This window comes from Balearica regulorum, chromosome 16 (genome assembly GCF_011004875.1).
Source record: "Balearica regulorum gibbericeps isolate bBalReg1 chromosome 16, bBalReg1.pri, whole genome shotgun sequence".
In the NCBI taxonomy this organism is placed as follows: domain Eukaryota; kingdom Metazoa; phylum Chordata; class Aves; order Gruiformes; family Gruidae; genus Balearica; species Balearica regulorum.
In genome coordinates, this window is record NC_046199.1 from 8,728,353 (window position 1) to 8,749,327 (window position 20,975).

The window sequence follows — 20,975 nt, forward strand, 5'->3', positions numbered from 1 at the left end:
GCTCTTAGAGAAGAGGGAGGGGGGAGGAGGTGATGATCCTCCCTTCCTCTTCCATTCGCTGTTCGCCTTTTAAATTAACTCTTTTGCTCGTTTTTGGGAACTAACAAATACTCGCTCTTGCCATGTCCCTTAGAAATCGGCAGAAATTGCAGTAAATAAGGACGTAAGTGACCTGACAAAGAGCCCTGGGGATGTTCTGTTTGGTGTGTGAATTGCACACACGAGTAGGCAGTGCAGTCACAGCTCGCTGCCACCACAGCCAGCGTACACCCTTGTGCTTTAAGGCTTCTCGGGCTCCTTGAAGCAATGACCACCACAGTATTTGTGGCTGCAGTATCAATCTTTGACCTGGAGTGTTTTATCTTCCATTAGTAAGTCTTTCTCTGCGCTGAACTGGTTAAGTTAGGGTCAAATCTGGTTCAATACCTTCTTGGCATGCTCAGAGGGCCGGGTTTAAACAGTCGCTGAGACGGAGATGAGGCTGCCTTCCTGAGAGCTCGTCCCCGAGCGCTGTGCTGCTGCCGTGGCTGGCAGGGCTCTGCCCCGGCCAGGTTTGGCAGGTCTGGGGGCTGTCTGCACCGGGCAGGTCGTGGCTGGCACGGAGGTGGAGCAGCTCTGGGGGCTGGCAGTCACGCGTTGCCTTTTGTTGACTCTAAAAACACGACTGCTTCTGGTGGGAAGCTGAGTGTGGCTGCGTGCTGGGGAGATTGCATGGCACACAGTCTCGGTTCCTGCTCCATGGAAGGAAATCCCATCAGGATAGTAGGCTGTGGCGTGAAAGGACACGTTTTAAAATAAAAGGACTCAAAGAGAGAAAATAAACCGTCCTGAGACTCGGAGCGTGGAATATTAAGCGTGAGGCACAGCGTGTAAGAGACTGGGGAGAGACTTGCAAGGCAGTCCCCGAGAAACTGAGCCTGGCTGTAAAATAAGCAGGTTACCGATAGCCTTGCATATATTTACGAGATACGGTTATAAGAGTAGCTTCTCCCCCGCCCTGCTCCAGCCCACGCTATGGGAGGTTGTTCTCCAGGAAGGAGAGTTGTCGGTGAAGAAACATTGTCTAGCAGTTAAAGCCTTGCAGTCCGGAGGTCTTGATTGTGTTCTTGGATCTGCCAGCGACTCGCTGTGTTCTTGGACCAGCCAGGGCAGCTGTCAGTACCTGGGGTTTCCAGCTCTATAATAGGAAGAATACTTTTCTAACTCGGAGGGAAGTTGAGAGGCTCAGCAGACGTGTGCACGCACGGTGCTCGAAGAGTGGTGAATGGAAAGTGGGACAGAAATGCCGAGTGTGAGTCCTGCACATGTGAGTGTCTGCCTGTGCTGGTTAGAAAATATTGGCTGTGAGTGTCTGCAGAGCAGCTGTGAATGTTGGACTGTAGATAAGGAGAGGAGCAAGGATGTTGTTTTCCAAACCCTGCGCGGTGCTGGAAGCCCTGCTCCAATGTTTGGGTGTGGCTTGTGAATGCACCAGCAGGATCCGACTTCCCCTTGCAGAAGAGGAGCTGCACGCACATTGCCTGACCCTTGATCGCTCAATCCCTTGAACGTTGGAAACAAAGCGATGGGACTTTACTGCGGGGTGAGGAGATCTCTCTGGAGAGCTGGGAAAGGCAGGAAGCAGAAGGGCGGCAGCGGCGGTGCCTGAGTTTGGGGTTTGGCGCTGGGCTGGCTGGTTGGGGCAGCCACTGTCACTTCCATCTGTGCCACGCATGGTGTGGAACTGGGGAAAAGGCGGCCGGTCCTGAGACAGGCACTGGTAATGGATTGCGTTCTGTTTTCTAATGAAAGTTTCATTTGAAGTTTGTTTACAGGAAAGAAGAAATTAGCAGAGAGAATTCTCCTGAGAACCCAGAGAGGAAAAAGAATGAGCTGCCTGACTTGCAAGCCAAAAGAGGGTGGAAGGGTAGATTAGATTTACCGTATTGCTCCGAGTCATAGCTGTTGCTTCTGTTGAGAAACGCTTCCTTGTTTGGCTGGATGGTGGAGCCCGCTTTGAGGCTCAGCCTGCAGCCAGGTTATTGGCATCTAGGGGGAATTCAGAGCTGCACACCCCGTCAGAAATTTTGATCCCGCTCTGGTGTGCCGTGTTTTGACACCAAGACGTGCACTGTGCTGTTGTCCCACCACTCCAGCCGACTGAAATGGGGCTGCTCCTGGGCCACGGCTGGGCAGCCGGTGCTCTGGGCATTGCTGCCGGGGTCTCCCATCCCTGGAATTGTCCCTGGCGTGAGGGGGACAGTGCCAGCAGTGGCCGCTGGCACTGACGGGCAGCACGAAGGAGTCATGGCGCTCAGCCTTTGGTCTCTGAGGGGTGTCCTGAGGAGGGAGCTTGCTGGTGGCCTCTGGTGTCCCAGCGAGCTGCGAGGGATGCAGCAGAGGATACTAGAGCCGCAGTGACAGGGGTGGACAGAGCCGTGCTCGAGGTCAAGGCCTTTCTCTTGCTTTAGGGAAGCGGCGCAAAGGTGTGAGGAGCTGCTGGGGTACCGTGATATGGACAGAGCTATGGGGGCTGCCCCAAACCAGCAGGCAGCAGGGATACTCTCTCGGCAGTTCCCACCGCCAGCTTTGGCCATTCCCCGCTGCTGTGAAGGGTTCACCCAACACTGCCTGCATGGTCAGCTTTGCGTTCCCTTGGGGTGGGCTGTGCTGCGGGAGCTGTGCGCTGCCGGGAAGTTTGTCCTGTTGGCGTTTTGGCCAAGGGTATTGGTGCTGGAAAGCAGAAAGCCTTGGCTTGAAAGCAGGGGGTGATGCTGGGGATGTAGAGACGGGGCTGCCTGGCAGGTAATCACAGCAGCAGCCTGCACTTTCTGCTGGTGGCTGGATCCTGGACTCATGAACGTGCAATGGCCTTGTTTGACTTGAGTCATTTATAGCTTATCAGTTTCTGGTTTGATACCCAGAGTATTTCTAATAATACGCAAACCTTATTGCACTTCAAGATAATCGTACACATTTATAAAGCACTTTACATAGCATGTGCAGGCAAGGCATCCTTCATGTCACGGTTTTTCCACCATGTGTGAGTGCATGAGGAGCACGATGCCTCCCGGGTTGCGGTTTGGGTGCCAAGGCTGGGTGTCCTCTGCAGCTGAGCCCCGCAGACGCTATGCCTGAGCCAGACACTTGCCAAAAACACTGCGGGTCACTCCCAGAGCTCCTCCTCCTCACTGGACAGGTGAGAGACTGTGGGCAGCAAGGACCTTGGCATTTACGTTTGTCTCTTAAGCTCTGACAGTAATCTTGAGTAAGCCTTGTGAAGAAGGCCAGATATTAGGGTGGCTGCCTCCCTGCAAATGCTTACAATAAAGAGACTATTTATAGTTTGTAACAGGGAGACCTTTGCAATTCTGTTCCTGTATGTACAAGATGGAGTTTCTGGAGAGGCAGGATTGCTTCGTGGCTGGTGTAGCAGCGGTGCTGTGCTGACCAAGGGGACGCTGTGCCTCCCCCCTGCCTCCCACTTCTCCTGCTCTGCCTGACCTGGGCGCGGGGGGCTGCAGGGGGCACCTGGCTGGCAGCGCAGGCGGGTCTGGGGGTCCCCATCCTGGTGGTGGGCAGGCGTGGGGCTGCTGAGCCCCGTCTGTCCGTCTGTCCGTCCGTGCGTGCAGGGTTTCACAAGCCGTAAATTCCAGGAAACTCCCCGGGAGGCACATCGAGGGAGCGGGCTGGGGGCGGGCGCGAGCCCCAAGCCAGCAGATGTGTCTGCAGGGACGAGGAGTGGGGAGGAAAAGCACAAACCTGTCTTTAAAGAAAGACATTTGTTTGTTCACAATAAAAACTGTCAGCCAGCGGCAGCCAGACAGGGCAGTTTTTATGAGGCGCAGGCGTAGGTTGGAGGGGTGCCTGCCAATTGCTTCTTACAAGGAAAGGGAGCGGGGATTGTATTTTATCTCAGGACCAGGAGGAGGAAAAAAAAAAATAAGAGCAGAGAGTTTACAAGCCTTTGAAATGTTTCAATCAAAGGAAAGTGCAGTTGAAAGCGGCTCTGGAAACATTTTTGGTGTTCCCCTGCACCCCAGGGCTCTGGATGCGGTCTCTGCCCATTGCTTTGGGAGGGGAGCAGGGAGAGGAAGGCAGATAAAGGGATCACCAGCGGGACCGTGTTCATATGGGGACACGTATCTGCTTCCTCCCAAGCTCTGTGTTGGGAGAGTTCAGCCCGGGGAGGTCCCGCAGCCCCTCCTCTCATTCAGGATCTCAGTGCTGCCTTTATGATGATGGTTTTGAAATCCTGTGGCTGACCTTTCCGGCGCTGGAAGCGATCCAAGGGCTGTGTCTCAAAGTACTGTAAAGGTTAGCGAGAAGGGAGAGAGAGGGAGAGAGAAAATGTCCTTTCAGCTGCAGGAGTGGGAGAGAGGAATGTCATCTATGCTGTTGGGGAGCGGATAGCCGGCCAAGCTCCCCAGCCCAAGCTGGGGCGTCCCTGCCTCACTGGGGACCTCACTCCCCCAGCCCCTTCCCAAGGTGCACATCATCATTTTTCATCAGGGTACAGAGGCAATATCCCTTCGGAGAGGGCTGGAGGAGCAGTCTCTCAGGGCTGTGCTCCAGGAGCCGCCTCTGCAGCATCAGGCAATGCGGGTCTATGGGGATCGGCACTGCTATCTGGATCTGCCCCACTGGCCACTCCCTGCCGGTGCCAGTCCTCTGGTGATTCCTGTTGCAGCAGATGATTCCATTTCAAAAAAAGTCCGAGAGGTTTTATGGAGCCATTTCAACTGAGTTGCACCCCGTCCTCAGCTCCCACATGCCGCTGCCTCGCCAGAAGCACGCTGGGGTGGATGGAGATTAAAGGGTAAACTCCAGGGCTCAGCCATCCGCTCCTACAGGATGCGAGCTCTTTCTAATTGTCCTCAATTAGAGACAGTGCCATTGCTCAGGCACGTCTTCAGGCAGGAAGCAGAGCCCAGCCGTCCCGCTGGGGCAGCCACCTAGCCCGGACGGAGGGAAGGGCTGCTCGCCGTGGCCTTGGGGAGCGCCGAGGGGCCAGCAAGTGTTCTTGGGGGGCAGGAGCTGCTGACCAAATTGTTTTTAGGAAGGAGCGGGTGAGGAGATGTTAACGCCAAAGAAAGGAGGAAAGAAAATAGCTCAGTGACTTAACCCTTTCCTGCTTGCCTCCAGGATGAGACATCGGTGAGCAGCGAGGACTTTGATATGAACGACTCCACATGGATCTCAGCTGACCAGCACTTGAACTCCAGCCTGAGCCCCAGCCAGGACGAGAGCATGCGCAGCCCACAGAACCTGCACGGCCAGGAGGACGGTGAGTGCCCCAGTGGGTGGGAAGCGCTCTGCGCCTCTGCCACAGGATGTTTTTGTGACTTATTAAACATTAACCAGTCCTTTCTGATCAGGTGTCCCACCTGTAGGATGGATTTCATATCAGCACAGGTTTCGAAGCAGCGCCGACTCCCAGTCCTTCCCATTTAGCCTCTGGGTTCCTGCTCAGCCGGGGCCTTCTCCAGCTCAGTGCTGATGGTCCTTGTGAGGGCACATGGCTCCCAGCCCATCCAGAAAGAGGTCACCAAATCCTCTCCTAAGTCATCAGGTTGTAGTTCCCCGGGTGTGACGAGGAGAGCCCTGTTAGTTCCGAACCGCGGGCTGCGTGCTGCCCCGCCGCAGGAAGGATGCCAAGGCTTCACAATACAGGTCGCAGCTTTCCATGCTTGGAAATCTGCACCTTAGACAGCATATTTGATCCCCCAGGCAAGAAATGTGTAATCTGCAATAGCTGAGAGTGATGAGAGCATTGGGGTGGACGTGGGTGTCTCCTCACTCAGGGCAGGTGGTTGGGAGGGGCTGAAGGTGGCACACACGGACTGGATAGGAGGAAGTGTTTGGTGAAGAGAGGTGGTGTGTTACTTCTGTGAAACACGCTAGTTTAAAATAAAAGAGCAAGTAAATAAATGGCAGAAGTACGAGTTCAGATCAGAGTTCATCTCCGTGATGCTTGGAAGGATTCGGTGGTTGGACTGTTACCGGTTTTTGCTCAAGAGGTTGAATCCCTCATTGTCCCCAGTCTGGTCAGTGCTGGGAGAGCGGTAAAGGAGTGGAGGAGTCAAGGGACAACCTGGGCTGGGTTGGTGCTACTTTAAGAAAGGGGACTGGAAAACCACCCTGGGGGAAAGAAAGGGCTTTTGTGCTGGCAGGTCTCCCTGGGGTGGCTTTTAGCTACTTGTGTGGCCAGCGGCAGGGATAGCGGGGACAGCGGGGACACTGCTCTCTTCAGTCCAGCGCATTGTGGCACTTTAGTTACTATTGCAAGTCTGCAGCTTTGAGAAACTAACCAGCACCAGCCCCGGAGTCAGGCAGCCTTGGTGAGGATGTGAAACCTGCCTGCGCTGCACCACGTCCCCATCCGGTGGGATGAGCAGTGGCACTTCTGCTTGTACAGGGCCCAGCAGTGGGGCTGTGCCTGTGGCAGGAGGAAGGGTGTTTCGGTGGTAACACAGCTGCTCACATGAGAAGTGTTCGGCTCTTCAGGACCAGGCTGCAACCTCCATCCCGAGCCTTTAATACCTGTGGCCTGGCTGGGTCTCTCCATACCCCCCAAACTTTGCCATTGTCCCATCAGGACATTTTGGGCTTGTGGCTTATCCCTCACCACTGCATTCCTAAGTCTCATTTACAGTCTAGAATGACACGGTTCTGATCCCTTTACTCAAGGCCATTATTCAACAGAACAATAATTTAATAAGGAACTCAAACATTTCAGCAAATCAAGATGTTCTCACTAAAGCTACAGCCCGTCTCTCTCTGCCCTCTTAGGAAATGCTTCCAATTTTTCATGCCCCATAATTTTTCTTCAGAAGCAGGTGTCTTTTTTGGGGCCCTTTTTGACTCCTTTAATTTCTTTTGTAAAGTTCAGTGGTGAGCAATGAAGCACAAATAGTCCCTTCCTTTTTGTGAGGAATGCAAGTGTCCCAGGCCATCCCTGGGATCAGCAGAAGGCTAAACCAGGTAGACTTTGGCAAATCAGAAGTGATGGAGTCAAAGAGTCATCAAAGGAAGCCCAGGGTTACTAATGAGACCCTTCAAGTAAAAGCCAGGCATTGGGATTTCCATCAGGTTGTCATACTTTAGGGGATATTTTATGGGACTGAAAAGAGGAGTCTGGTTTTGTCACTGTGGTGAATGCCTCTGTGCTGTACTGGAGCTCTAAAATCCAGACTAATGCCCCTGGGGTGAAAGGCTTTGTGTTAGTCCCTCTGCCAAACCAACGCTCCCACCTGGGACTGAAGGGTGAAAAGGGAAGGACGATGGAGCAACCCAGGAGAACAGCGGGTGGTTAGAGAGAAGGACGGAGCAGAAAAGGAGCATGTCATGAGAGGAAAAGCGAAGGGAAGGGAATGTGCATGAATCAAAGTGTCGAGCACTCTTCAGTTTCCTCTTCTCTTGACCCATGAGAGCTCTGTTTTTTGGAATCAAATGTGTTTTTCCTGGTTCACACTGGCTTGCTAAGGCTGTGCACATGCAAGACTTTCTCAAGGAAATCATCTAAATGTGAGTAACCAGCCTGTGTGAACTGCAGGCTCCTTGGAGCCTAGCTGGTTAAGGTGCCCCACGCAGAGCGCCCACACCAGGGCAGCCCAAGGGCTCTGGTCAAAGTACTCCATGCCAAAACTGGATATTTATCCACGTCTCCTATGCTCAGCTGTTCACCGTGCCCTGCAGCAGCCTCACAGAGCCCCAGCCTTCTTCCACCACCTCTGGGAGATGTGGCCAGCGCAGCAGTGAGCCCTGCACCTCCCCTGCAGCCGGGCCAGGCACAGCTCCAGGCATCCTGGTGCTACAGCAGAGTCTAGTTGCACGCTGCTTCCTTTGGTCAGAAGCTTGTTCAGGACTTGATACTCTCCTCCCTCTGGAAATCCTTTTGAGTTACTAAATTGCTCCCACCTGCTGCTGTCCAACAGGCAAGGATGCTTGAAATGTGTCTTCTGTGAAAGGCTTCCTAAAGTATAAAGTTTTAATGAAGAGTTGCCTAGTAGGAGAGCAGTATCGTCTGACACACTTGTTAAAAAAAGTCTTGTTTAAAGTACTGAAGCACCAACTCCAGGTGTTTCAGTGGGAGGAGCAAGTGCTCTCCTATGGCAGAGGAGCAGAGCAGTATGAAATCCAGAGAGGCAGGAGAGCAGGAAACCGTCATCCCGTGCTTTGATGCACAGGTATCTGCTAAATCTTCAGAGAGCTAACAAGCAGCTAGGACAAAAGCCAACACCTTCTTTTGTCTCTGTGCCCAGAAACCTTGGCCCACTATAGCCATGCTGCAACCAGCATCAGCCCTTGGAACAGCAGGGAGAACAAATTAGACCTAATGACTTCAGTGGCTAAGGGACAGAGAAGGCACCGTCGGGAGAACATCGGCAGCAGAGCCAGGGTTCCCATTGGTTAGTGGGTGCGTGGCGGGATGCAGGACACATTGGCCAGCTCTGACCAGTGATGCTGACACACACTTGCTCCTTCCATTTTCCTTTGTTACTCATCCTGTGGGCCCCAGCACGGAAAACGTGAAGATCCCTGCAACATCCCTTCCCTGTCGGATGTTGCTCACAGTGTACGTGCCCACAGGAAGCCGGCGGCTACCCAAAGCGACAGCAAGATCAACACGAACCCTTTGCTGCTGAAGCAGAGTTATTGTGCAGGACATCCTGGAGGGACATGTCTGTGGGAACCAGCACACATTTGGAGCAAAGCGACCCTGAAAGCTGTGCTGTCTCGCTGTCCCCTGTGGCCATCGCTACCCCTGAAGACGTCCCATGCCCGCTCCCAGCTGAGCATAGGTCCTGGCTCTTGGCCCTGTCTTGCAGCAGCAGCTTCAGCTGGGGTCCGTCATCTTCGGAGCCTGTCTGCGTCCACAGGCAAGTGCAGCATCACAGAACCTCCCGGTTTGGTCTGGTGTGGGGTCTCTCATCACAGGGATGCTGTGACCTGGTGGTGAGAGCAATGCCTTTGAAAACAAAGTAGCAGGCAGACCTTGAACCCCCTTCTGTGTGACATGGCAAAGCACTTGAACTAACATAGAAGATGCCTCCATCTTGCCTGCTAATAGGACATGTCTTGCCTCATCTCTGGCCATACATCCTGCTCCAGGATGCAGGCCAGGAGCAGCACTCAGCCCGCGGGCAGGGGTTGCTGCTCCCCAGCCCATCCTGCCCGATCCTTCTGAAGAGCAGGGGAAGCTCCTGGGTGTAAGATCTGCTTTCCCTGCATGGGGGACATGGGATTGTTTCATGGCACCATGTTGGGACAGATCCCCTTCCAGCTGAGAGCCCTGCATGCAGTCCTCGCTTGACTGGCAGCATCCCCACTGCGCCTGTTCTGCCTGGAGCAGCAGCAACTAATCTAGACCTTGGAGAAAGGACTTTCTTAACCTACTTAACTATGAAAGCACGCGCTCCTTGGGGGCATCCCTCAAGGCAGCTGGCTGGGAAGGCTCCCGGTTGTTGGGGACATCCTTCAGGAGTGCTCCAAGGAGGCACCTCAAGGACATGCAGGCAGGTGTTATTTCAGGATGCCATCCCTGGAGCAGGTAGGGCACATTGCTCCCCTGGACACCTTGCCCTGGGGCCGGCAGGGACAGCACCGAGCTGTCCCCAGCACAGCAGTCTCTCTGCTGCATCTGCAGCTCTGGGTCATGCCGCTGTTATTTGGCAAGATGTCCACAACGTGCTGCACATTACCAGGTTCCCCAAACCGCCGACCTAGTCGAGTGCTCTCTGGGGAGGAGAACAACCCTCTTGCCAAATGCAGACCAGAAGCCGGGCCCGTGCCTGCACAGTGAGCTCAGCTCATGCCTGCAGGATCCCGCACACCAGCCTCACGCCAGGCTCCATCCCTAGGGCGGCCATGACGCCCTGCTCCACACCAGCTGGTACCCAGCCACAGGGTGATGGCACCCTCCTCACTTCGCCGTGGCAGGGTTACTTACTGCAGGCAGCATCAGGTGTCGCACAGTTCCTGGTTCCCCTCTGCCACTGGGGCTTTCCTCGGCCAACCCTGTCCCTGCTCCAGCTGAACACAAATGCACCTTTGCCAGCCACAGGGAAGGCCCAGCAGATGCATGGCCATTGCAAGAGGTGGTCTGCGAGCCCCGAGACCCTTGCTTTTCCCAGGCTGCAAAATCCTCACTGTTTTCAGGGTTTTTGCAGCAGTGTTGGGTTGCACCCTCCCAGAAGCCCAAGCTCAGAGCCTGGACCAGCATCCAGGTCTTACAATAGCTAGATGTGACCTTATCTTGCTTTTCTTAGGCGTATATTTCCTCTGTCCCTCAGGTGTCCCTACGCTGTGCTGTCCTCACGGCAGAAGTCAGCAAGCACGTCCCTGCCCTGCCTGAGCAGTCCAGGCTGGTGGCTCCATTCCCTGTCACCTCTTCCAGGGGCACATCTGCTCCTTCCGAGCAAAGGCCCTCACCAGCAATAAACACCCTCTTTCGGCACCTTTTGAAGAGCTGTCCTTTCCTGCTGCAAGGCTGCAAAGTGCAGCACAGGCGCTGCAGGGCCATGGTGGCTTCATGAGCCTGTCACACTGAACTCATCTCGGTGCTTCCTCCCCGCTGGTGCAGGCTCTGCCGAGTTGGTCGGTTCATCTTGCTGGTGCACAGAGCAGAGTTTTGGGGGGCTTTTCCTTGGTTTGGAGCAGAGAGGATCACCAAGCTACTGGATGGCCTGTGCCCCCACCTTCCTCCCCAAATTGAGCACCCCCAGCCAAAGGGGTGAGTGGAGACAGCAGGGTGAGCCCCGCAGTGTGTCCCTTGCCTGGGAGGGGTGCAGAGCCCAGTCACTTGGGGATGGTCCCTGCTCTGTCCTTCCTGAAGGATTAGAGGTGAGCAGCAGGCTCTCTCTGGCGACAGGTCTGTGCTGGAGTCACCAGCTTGGCATGAATCCTGCCCGAAGCCACCAAACCCGTTTGTTTGGCATGGGGAAAGGTAGTGCCTGGGCAGCACAGAGCCACGGCATGTCCCTTCCCTGTGGCGGGATCCCGGCGGCTGCTAGCAGTGGTGGCACAGGGACAGGCTTGTTCTGCACCACCTCCTTCCCCGCCGCCGGTGAGGCCCACTCCTGGCTCAAGCCCCCTCGAGCGGCGAGCTGGCCAGAGAAGCAGCAGCAGGAGGGATGGGAGTCAAGAGGAGAAGGGAAGACCAAGCAACAGAGTGCGTTTGGGGCAAGGCTGCTTTCTGCTGCGGGAGCTGCCAGGCTTCAGTCCACAGGAAAATGTCCGGTGTGGGGCTGGAGCGGTGAGGTCCCGGTGCCGGAGGGAGCTGCTCCCTCGGGCTGAGCAGTGGAGCCGGGGGGAGATGGCACGGGGGGGCACCTTTCATGCCGAGGGAGGGGGAGCTGGCTGCACAGCACTGCCTTGTCCAGCTGAGCTCGCCTGCGGATGCGCATTGTGTCCAGCTGTGCCAGATGTCTGGCTCGTCGAGGGCTCTGGTCAGAGGCAGGGACCCAGGGAGGGAAGGCGGAGGGTGGACACTTTGTCTGGGACATAACGAGGTTTGCATTAACGAAGGAAGACAGGAAATAGAGCGCCTTAACTGGACACTGGCCAGCCCCACCACTCGGTGGCCCCCAGTGACATTTCTTTTTTCTTATGAGTCTTGGAGGCAATCAGCCGGGCAGGACCTGGAGAAAACGGGCTTCGTGCTCCAGGCACGTGAGTGGTGTGGGGCTGGGGTGGCCATGGCAGCCGGCATGGCCGGGGCCTCTCCTGCCGCTCACCGCCTGGTCGTGGGTGCGGGAGCCGCGGGGCGCTGCTCGCTTGCGCCTAATGAGTGCTGCACTGCCGCCCAGCCGTGGCCCCCCGCGGGGCCCCCGTTCCCACTCAGTCTCTCTAATTTGTATTAAGTATCCCTTCCTCGCAGGCTTTCCTCCTCCCCTTCTTCCCCCTTCTCGTCTCTTTTGTGAGTGAATAATTTATGGCACTTTTCATCTTCCTGGCTGTTGGTCCAGGCGGGCGGCGGTGGGATGCTCTGCGCCCTCCTGACAGCCGCTCTCAGGCTGGGTGTACGGCTCCAGCCCGTGCTGGTGCCACGGTGGTGTGGAAATGGGGCATTCCCCTCATGGTAGTGATGGGGAGTCTCAAGTGGGAGCATCAACCCTTGCCACCACCCTGCCGGCCGTGGGCCGGCAGGGCAGGCACGGCCACGGCTGGTGGCTCCATGGTGGTCCACAGGGCAGCAAGGGTCACCAATGGGACCCGGTGGTGACCACAGCGCCGGAGGCCGCACAGGCAGGCGGGCAGCGGCCGAGCCCCACCGCCCCAGTGCCGGCTGGGGGCTCCCACCGTGCGGGGTGCGGGCAGGGCCGGGCAGCCCCTGGTCTGCCGCGCGGTGCGGGGCTGCGGCGAGGTTTCCGTGGGCCGCTGGCTCTTACATAAGCTCATTGTTTTCTGAGTCAAAAGAGGTTTTGTCTCCACTCTGGAGATGTGACAGGAGGAGGAACAATTTGCCCCATTCATCTTTAACTCTGCCTTTGGAGAGCGGCGTGGTGGCCTTCGCCGACAGAGACGTTAAACCCAACCACTTCCCTGCCGTAAAATCTCCCAGGGAGCAGGTGTTGGAAATCGCCCCTTCCCCTCCTGATCTCCGCAAATCCAGTGCCACAGAAATCAAGGATAATCCAGCAGCCTCTTCAAAATGAAAACACTGAGCCCTGATTAATTCATTTAATAAGTGACTGATCCCCTCCTCCCCCAGCACCGCAGCCCAAGAAGCCATTTTGCTTTTTGCTCTCCTGGGCTGGGCACCCCCGGGGAGAGGCCAAGGCCGCAGCAGAGGCACGAGGCGCCTTCTCCATGGCCTCCTCGCCAGCCTTGCCACTTGCCTGGCCGTGGCCTGGCCTCCGCGATGGGGCCGAGGAGGGCAGTGCTCCAGGGGCCTCGGGGCTGGGCAACCTCCATCGGACTTCTGAGCCTTGCCGGCATTCCCGGCGCAGTGCCGGGGTCTCCACTTCCAGCCTGTGGAGCTCTGGCTTGAGGGGATTAAACAGGAAAACGAAATATTCCATTTTTCCAACCGAAAGATCAAACCGGTTAGAAGTGACATTGTTTTTACAGTTCCATCTGCTTCAATTAGGGCGCGGGGGTGGAGCAGGGGGGCTCCCAATTATCCTCATTAGAGGGGCTCCTCGTGCAGCCAAGCTCCAGCCGTGAGCAGGGAGCTCACCAGGCTCGTGCTGGTTGATAATGAATATATTCATGGCTGCACAGCCTGGCCTTGCTTGCCTGCTGCTGCTGGAGCCCTGCTCGTTACGTGTGTTTTGGGCACTTGCTGGGAGTCTGCAGAAAACCTCTCCAGGCTCAGAGGTTTCTTGGGTTTTACCGAAACGGTGATTCTCTGGGAGCACAGCCAACACGGCCCCGCTGCTGCTCAGCGTCCTGCCGCAGCTGCCGTTGGCAGAGCAGGAGCGTAAACCCAGTCCCGGCACCCAAGGCGGCAGGGCTCCTGCTCCATCTCCCCCAGGTCCCGCTTCGCTGTGGGGTGCCCCAGTCACTGCTCAGGGCCGGCTGTGGGCTGGAGATATCCCAGCAAAGCTGCCTGAGGAGCAGCACCGGCACCGCCACGGGCACTGCCCCATCCGCCAACCAGGAGAGCGCAGAACTCGCTCCCGAGCCCATCTGTGTTTCTAAGCTGGCTGAGGCCACTCCCGTTCAGACCCAGGGACCTCGGCAATCTGAATTAGTGGACGTTTTTCTGCCCACAAGAGCACTTTAATATGCGGCACTTCTGGGAGAGCATAACCTGTAAAAATGTAGAAATAAGAAAATTATCTGTAGCTAGCAGGTTTACAGTCCTTGTGATTTACTTACATTCATCCTTCATTTAAACTAAATTGTTCTTGCAGTAGGTGCTGGTTCCTTACGTTAGATTCCCATTTCATTTTCTTATTCCCACTGGACAGGTTCCTAGACACATCTTCCTCTTTGCTTTCAATATTTTTTGGCTGTAGCAAACCCAAGGTTTGTAAATGCAGCAGAGTTGGGCAGAACCCTGATTTGCAGCTGCTGTGTGTGTTTTGTGCAATACAAAAGAAAACCCGAGACACTGGGAAGTTGGGGGGTCCAGACCTCACCCCCAGGATCCTGCCTGGCTGATGCAGGACTGGCACTGCTGCAGGGACCAGGGGCAGAGCTGGGGTCATGGGGAGGCTGTAGGTGGATGGACAAAGGCAGAGTGGGATGCCTGGGGAGGACCGGGGGTGCTCAGGGCAGATTGGGGATGCTCAGGGCAAGGCAGGGATGCCCAGGGCAGACTGGGGATGCTCAGGGCACCTGCACAGACTTCTCCCAGGTAATGCCTCACCTTTGCCTGGTGGCGGGGTTTCATGGCACGGAGGGCCCCTGGCCCCCTCTCTGTGTGGGCAGCCGTGTGCCGGGGGCTGCCTGCTGCCCCAGGAGCCGGCAGGAGGTCCCTGCCATTGGCCTGTGGGACGGGCGCTGATTGGCCCTGCGGCACGGCGCTGTTGCTGTGGCTGTGCCCAGGCTGACAGCGGGGCCTGGCGTGCGGCTCGTGCCTCCGCGCACGGGAATAATTCTCCCTAATCCTACCGAGAGTCATCGCTGGATGAGGCTGGAGCCTCCCTCTGGGAGCCCCGTCTCTCCTGGCGCGGAGAGCAGAGCAGGGGGAGGGACGGCCGCCATCCCGCAGGCGGGGAGGCCTCCGTGCCTCCAGCCACCTGCCTGCTGCTGCGTGGGGCGATGGCCAAACCGGCACCGCTCCTGTGCCCGTGCTGACGGCACAGAGTGCTGGTGGTGGGTCTGGCTGCAGGCTCCGACAAGGTGCGCGTGGGGCAGAGGCTCAGCAGCCTGGCTGGGGCAGAGAGCCCCAAGGTGCACATACTGGTGCGGGAGCTGAGCCAGGCAAGCCGGGCTGGTGAACAAAACCTGTGGGGGCCCGAGAGCCCCAGCCCCTGGTGCCATGGGACAGGAGGGATGTAGGAGCAGGAGATTGCAGTGCCCCCAGCATCCTACCCTGCCATGTATGGCTGAGCCAGCAGCAGAAGCCCTGCTGCCACGGTCCGGGCTGCAGCAGCCCAATGGAGCCCCACCGCTACAGCATGGAGCCAGGAGACCAGAGCTGGTCCCGAGAAGTGGCTCGGAGGGTGCCTCAGGGTAGTGCTGGCTGCTGAGCTCTGTCGGAGCCCTGTGCTCCCTGGCACGCAAAGCCAGTGCTCAGCCCTCGCCAGGAGCAAGGGCTTCTGCCTGGAGCCAGCCCCGTGCCGTGGAGGGTGACGCCTGCCACCGGCCTGGAGCACCCAGCACATAAACACCACCCCGGGGATTAGGTCAGCTCTGGTCATTGCTCAGACAAATAAGTGGATCAGCACAAGGGAAAGGAGGTGGAGGGAGCTCTGTTGAGTGGAGAGCTTGAGTGGGGACCCTTTAACTTAGGGGCTCACAGGGCCAGGAGCAGCTATGGCACAGGCGCGAGGCTGAGCAGCAAGTGCTGGTGCCTGTGGTGGGGCGGCTGGGGACACATGGCAGCAGCCCCGGCCGGCCCCCACGGTCGGCTTGGATGCCCGAGTGTCCTCAAGTCTGTTTATTTTAAGGGATACAAAGTCCTGGGCTGCTGCAGGGTCACAGGAGCACTTGCCGAGCCGCTCATTAAAGTTTCCCGCGGGTAAAGTGCTGGCGGGGGGAGGAGGAGGAGGGTGGGTGGCAGCAGCCAGGCACTGTCCCACCACCCTGCACCTGGACACCTTTGGACCCGGCGCCCATGCGCCGGGAGCCATCGGTGCAGTGCCGGGGCCGCCCTGCAGCCCGACCCCATTGTCCTGTGGCGATGCGGGCCGGGCGTGGGGACCGCCATCTGCTTGTCGCTGCCGGCAGCTTCTTTGTTCACCGCCCGGCGCACACTCGCGCAGGAAGCGGCTCCCCACGTGCTTCGCCCTTTCCCTCTTGCGGAGGCACCTAATGAAATAAAGGATTTACTGCAGCGAGGGGGAGGGAAGGGGAAATGGGCTGAGCAGTTTGAAAATGTCGTGCCTGGCCCTGGGGCTGGGCTCTTTGGCTGGGTGCAGGCAGGGCTGGGTACAGGCAGGGCCGGGCTCTGTGCTGCAACCGTGCCGTTCTTTGGCATGGCAGAAGGCGGGAGGCCGGCATGGTGAGAGCCATGCACAGGCAGGGGGATGGTCCCAGGACCTGGGGGGGTGTGAATGTAACTGAGCCCCAGCAGGAGCCAGGCTGTGTGCCGGGTGTGCATGGCACCGCTGTGGCCGGGCCCCTGGGCCACGGGCTCTGCCTGTTCGGGTGGTGGGGGGAAGAGGTGGCCGTGCAGCTGCTGCGGGGATGGCTCTGGGGCATGTGGAAACAGGGGAGCAGCAGTGTCCACATAGGGTGAAGAAGGTCACTTGGGCTTTGAGTGGGACAGGAGGGACGTCAGTGGAGCCCCTGTCCCTTCCTGGCAGCAGCGTGCAGAGAGGCCTTGCCAGGCGGCGTGCCCGCTGTGAACAGGCTCCTAACGCTGCTTCAAGGCACCATGAAGTCAGGGTTTTCCCACCCAAGCGAGCCCATCCTTGTGTGCCATCCCCACGCCTCAGCACTCTGCAGAGCAGCATGTCCCTAAGCCACCGGCAATGGAGCTCGTCACGTCTCACCACACCCAGCTCCAAATGGGGCTGGGAGGACCACGCTGGGAGGCAAGGGACCTGGCGGGGAGAGGCAATGCCCCTTTCTCCTCCCTGCAATGCAAACAGAAACCGAAAAGGACCAAATTCCAAAGTTCTTATTCAAGCCCAGGCGCCGTGGCCCCGGGCGGAGGCGTGGGGACCGTCACCTGCCGGAGGGACGGGTGGCCCAGACGTGGGGCACGGCACCATCCGGTCTGCTTTGAAGGTCGAGGGAGAAGAGCTGTGCGATGGCCCTGCAGCCACAGGCACCGGTGTCCATCCCTCCAGCTGCTGCATCCCAGGGCCTGAAGTGTGGCTGTGCCGGCCCGGCCCCCAGCCAACTTACCTGCCAAGTGAGCCCAGAGCAGCCCCGGCCGGGCAGGGGCTTTCAGAGCAGCGGCACCTCCATGCTGCTCGTGCCGGTGGTCCTGCAGGCAGGCTCGGGGGAGGCTGGTGCCACGGGGGGGCAGACCCGCTCACCCGCCTCAGGAACTTGGTCCATGGCACCACAGGGATGACCACTTGTCCTTCCTTGCAGATGACTCCTCATCAGAGAGCTGCAGCGGGAATGGCTCCTCCACCCTGAACCCCTCCACCTCCAGCAGCACGCAGGGTGACAGCACCTTCCCTGAAATGAACGGGAATGGCACTGCGGCCCCCATGGACTTCACTGCCTCCGCTGACGACCAGCCCATCAACCTCTGCGACAAACTTGCGCCTGCCCATGTCACCCCTTCCTACCAGTCGGACAGCTGCAGCGCTGACGGGCTGCGCAGCAGGGTCAAGTACGCGGTGAAGACCACAGCAGAGGTATGGGGCAGCCGCGCATCCCCAAACGCAGCTGGCGTGGGGCATGACACACTGGGAGCAACCGCACATGAGGCGCCTGAGGCCAGGCAGGGACGTGGCTCCTGCTCCCATGCCAGGAAAACACGGGGGGGGTGGCAGGGCTGGGAGCCTTTCCCTTGTAGGGAGGGAAGGACGGACGAGCACCACGCTCGTCTGCCACCGCTGTGGCGGAGCAGCTGTGCCTGGCCATGCTCCAGCCTCGGGGCTGCTGCTGCTCAGCAGAACTGAGCCTGAGTGCCAAGCGAGTGGTTGGCAGAGGGAGGGAGAGAGGGAGAGAAGGTTTGGGAGAGCCGGGGGCATCCCCCACACCCCACCTGCCCTAGAGGTGGGCTCTACAGTGGGCTCGTCTCACCCCTGACCAGCTGTGCTGCTGCTGCTGCTGCGCAAGGAGAAGCCCGTTCCCACTGGGTCTGGGCAGCGCTTCCCACAGGGTCAGGCAGAGCCACAGCCCCCACCAGCCAGAGCCGCGTTGCCTGCACTTCAGGCCATTGTGGGGTCCCTGAGACCACTGTGTTCCCCCCTATCCTGAGCAGGCAGGAGCTAGTGCTTGGGGGAGCGCATCCATGGGTTTGTCTCCCCAGGTTGCAGGGGGACATCAGGAAGTGGGGGCAGAAGCAGTGAGACAAGGAGAAAGGGCTTTTTCCTTGTGATCGTGGGCAGGAGCAGGCGGGAGTGGGCAGGTGAGGGCTGCTCACAGTAACCCCCATCTCCTCTCAGTCCCCTCCATACAGCTCCGGTAGCTATGACTCCATCAAGACAGAGGTCAGCGGCTGCCCCGAGGACTTGACCGTCGGCAGGGCCCCCACGGCCGATGAAGATGACGATGACCATGATGACCATGAAGACAACGATAAGATAAATGACTCGGAGGGAATGGACCCGGAGAGGCTAAAGGCCTTCAATGTAAGGGGAGGGCTCTGCAGGGAGGGCAAATCCACCCACCTCCCATCTTGGTGTTCCCACTGTCTGTCTTCTCCTTTGCAGATGTTTGTGCGCCTTTTTGTGGACGAGAACCTGGACCGGATGGTTCCCATCTCTAAGCAGCCCAAGGAGAAGATCCAGGCCATCATCGAGTCCTGCAGCCGGCAGTTCCCTGAGTTCCAGGAGCGGGCGCGCAAGCGCATCCGCACCTACCTCAAGTCCTGTCGCCGCATGAAGAAGAATGGGATGGAGATGGTGAGTGGCTGCCCCACTGCCCAGCCACTCGCCACCGCTCCTGGGGCAGCAGGTCTCTGAGCTTCTTCTCTGCTTGTGTCTCCGCAGACCAGGCCCACGCCACCACACCTGACCTCGGCCATGGCAGAGAACATCCTGGCCGCCGCCTGCGAGAGCGAAACGCGGAAAGCAGCCAAGAGGATGCGACTGGAGATCTACCAGACCTCCCAGGTATAGTGCTCGCGGCTGGAGGAGGGTGTGGGGAAAACATGAGAAGTTTCTGAGCAATTTGGCAAAGGATTTTTAAAAGCCTTTCTAAAAGTCAGAAGGCTGCAGAACAGGGCACCATGGTGCATCCTGAGACTCAGGCCAGCGGGGCTGGGGACGCTGGTTTGTGGTGGCCATCCTGCAGCCACAGGAGACCAGATGTCCCCATGCCATCCTTCCCTCTGGCCACAAAGGATGGCTGGGCTCCTTGCTGGAGGAAATCTGTGTTTCCCCCATGCAGGACGAACCAATCGCTCTAGACAAGCAGCACTCCAGAGACGCCACAGCCATCACCCACTCCTCCTATTCACTGCCAGCTTCATCTTACTCCCAAGACCCAGTCTACATCAATGGAAGCCTGAACTACAGCTACCGTGGCTACGGGTCCCTGGGGGGCAGCCTGCAGCCACCCGCCTCCCTCCAGACGGGCAACCACAGTAACGGTAAGTGGCTGCACACTGCACCAGCGCCCACGGTGACATGGGTAGCCCACCCAGTCAGCGCCTCTGCCCCGTGCCTGGGCAGTGCACCGCAGGGTCCCCGGCATCCTGCACTGTGAGGCTGAGCTGGCTGCTGGGGGCGAGGCAGGGCTTGCTGCTGCGGCTCACACCAGGCTGGGTTGTGGCAGCATCTCTTCCGCTGCTGCCCAGAGCTGCTCCAAAAGCCCATCTTCTCCTGCAGCTGACAGAGGCCTCTGGCTGGCTACTCAGATTGCCTCATCAGTAGGCAGTTAATTGCTGAACTGAACTTGGAAGGACGGTCTAGGTGGCACTTAGAGGGAGGGAAGGAGTGTCACTTAAAAAAAAAGAGAATCTGTACCAGCTATTAATTATTAACAGGAGCGGGCGCCTATCACTGCCCTGATCTCACTGCTGGTATGAGCCGTTCCTTTCCCAGCCTGCGTCGGCTACTCTCAGAGATGGGGACAGGGATGGGGACAGGGATGGTGAAGTCTGGGGGCTCCAGCAGTGCCAGGTCCTGCCACAGGTCAAGAAGGTAGCGAGGTGCTGGAGGCCACGTGGGAAGAGCGGTCGGGGGAACAGGACTGAGGCTGCAGGGTGGGTAGGCAGAAGGAGAGCACAGGCAAGGCTTGAGGCTGAGTTAGGAGCAAGTGAACAGAGCAGAGTAGCCTGGGGCTGAGCAGGGCGTGCGGGGAGGCCCCGTGGTACCTGGTGAGTCCCTGGCACCTGGGCAAAAAATGTGTGGGATGGGGCAAAGGCTTTGCCTTGGGCAGCAGCCCTCTGGCTTTGCCCTCCTGGCAGCAGTGGCAGGAGGGGCTGGAGCCTGCGCTGGTCCTCAGCTGGCCCTTCAGCAATGTCCGGGCTGCCTTTGTTTGCCCCTGTGCGCTCTGAGCTCCTGCCCTGCCCCTGCCCACCCCAACAGGAGTGAGGATTTGGAAGGATGTGATTTCCGGAGCCCTGAGAGATGCCTGTCTGGGATTAACTCTTATCATCCCTTCCTAATGCTTCTTAACCCTGAATAAAGATCCCGCCCCAGCCTCCAGCTGCTGAGACCTAATCCTTGCAGCCACGGCGGAGGCAGCCATGGTTCCTCCCCAGGGCAGCACAGGCAGCCCTGGCCCCCCACGCTGCCCGGCACCCTCCTCTCACCCAGCCCAGCTGCGAGCACTGGCTCCTTGACAAGAGGCAGCGAACTTGCAGAACCGTCTCAGAGCAGCCCCAGTCAGCATGGGTCCCAGGAGGAGCAGACGTGCCCCGGGTGTAGCACACAGCAGCAGCACACAGCAACAACTTGCTTCTTTCTAATGGCTTTTTAAACCTCTGCTTTGCCATTATTTTTCTCCCCTTTGCCCAAGCTCTTTGCCAGTCCTTCAGAGGTAAGAGCATGCTGCGGTAGCACTGGCAAGGAATGCTGCAAGGAGCTGTGCCTTCTCCTCCCTCTGGTTTGCTGCCCAGAAGTGTCTTCTCCCTCCATCCCCCACCTAAGGTGATTCTTGCTCAAACCCACATCCCCACTCCCAGCTCCTTCCCCCTTGGTGAGCCAGGAAACAGGCTCCGTTTACTGCTGCCTTTTCTGTCCAGTGAAATTGCTTTCGCATGAGAGCCTCCTCCTCCCCTTCGCCGAGCACTGATTAGCCTG

The 20,975-nt window shown here is 58.1% G+C and overlaps 1 protein-coding gene across 5 annotated transcripts in view; it reads left to right on the forward strand.

Annotated features, from left to right (window-relative positions):
• Window positions 1-20,975, forward strand: part of NOL4L (nucleolar protein 4 like) — a 62,195-nt gene that overhangs the window by 39,073 nt on the left and 2,147 nt on the right. For 3 of the 5 annotated variants that reach the window (XM_075769080.1, XM_075769082.1, XM_075769083.1), the window contains 6 exons: window positions 5,125-5,266; window positions 17,143-17,414; window positions 18,171-18,356; window positions 18,438-18,629; window positions 18,717-18,839; window positions 19,117-19,318. In XM_075769080.1, the coding sequence (XP_075625195.1) occupies window positions 5,125-5,266; window positions 17,143-17,414; window positions 18,171-18,356; window positions 18,438-18,629; window positions 18,717-18,839; window positions 19,117-19,318 (1,117 nt within the window). Of the gene's footprint in view, window positions 1-764; window positions 1,583-1,636; window positions 1,760-5,124; window positions 5,267-17,142; window positions 17,415-18,170; window positions 18,357-18,437; window positions 18,630-18,716; window positions 18,840-19,116; window positions 19,319-20,975 lie in introns of those variants that run through there. The other 2 variants (XM_075769081.1, XM_075769085.1) reach the window with 2 other exon arrangements.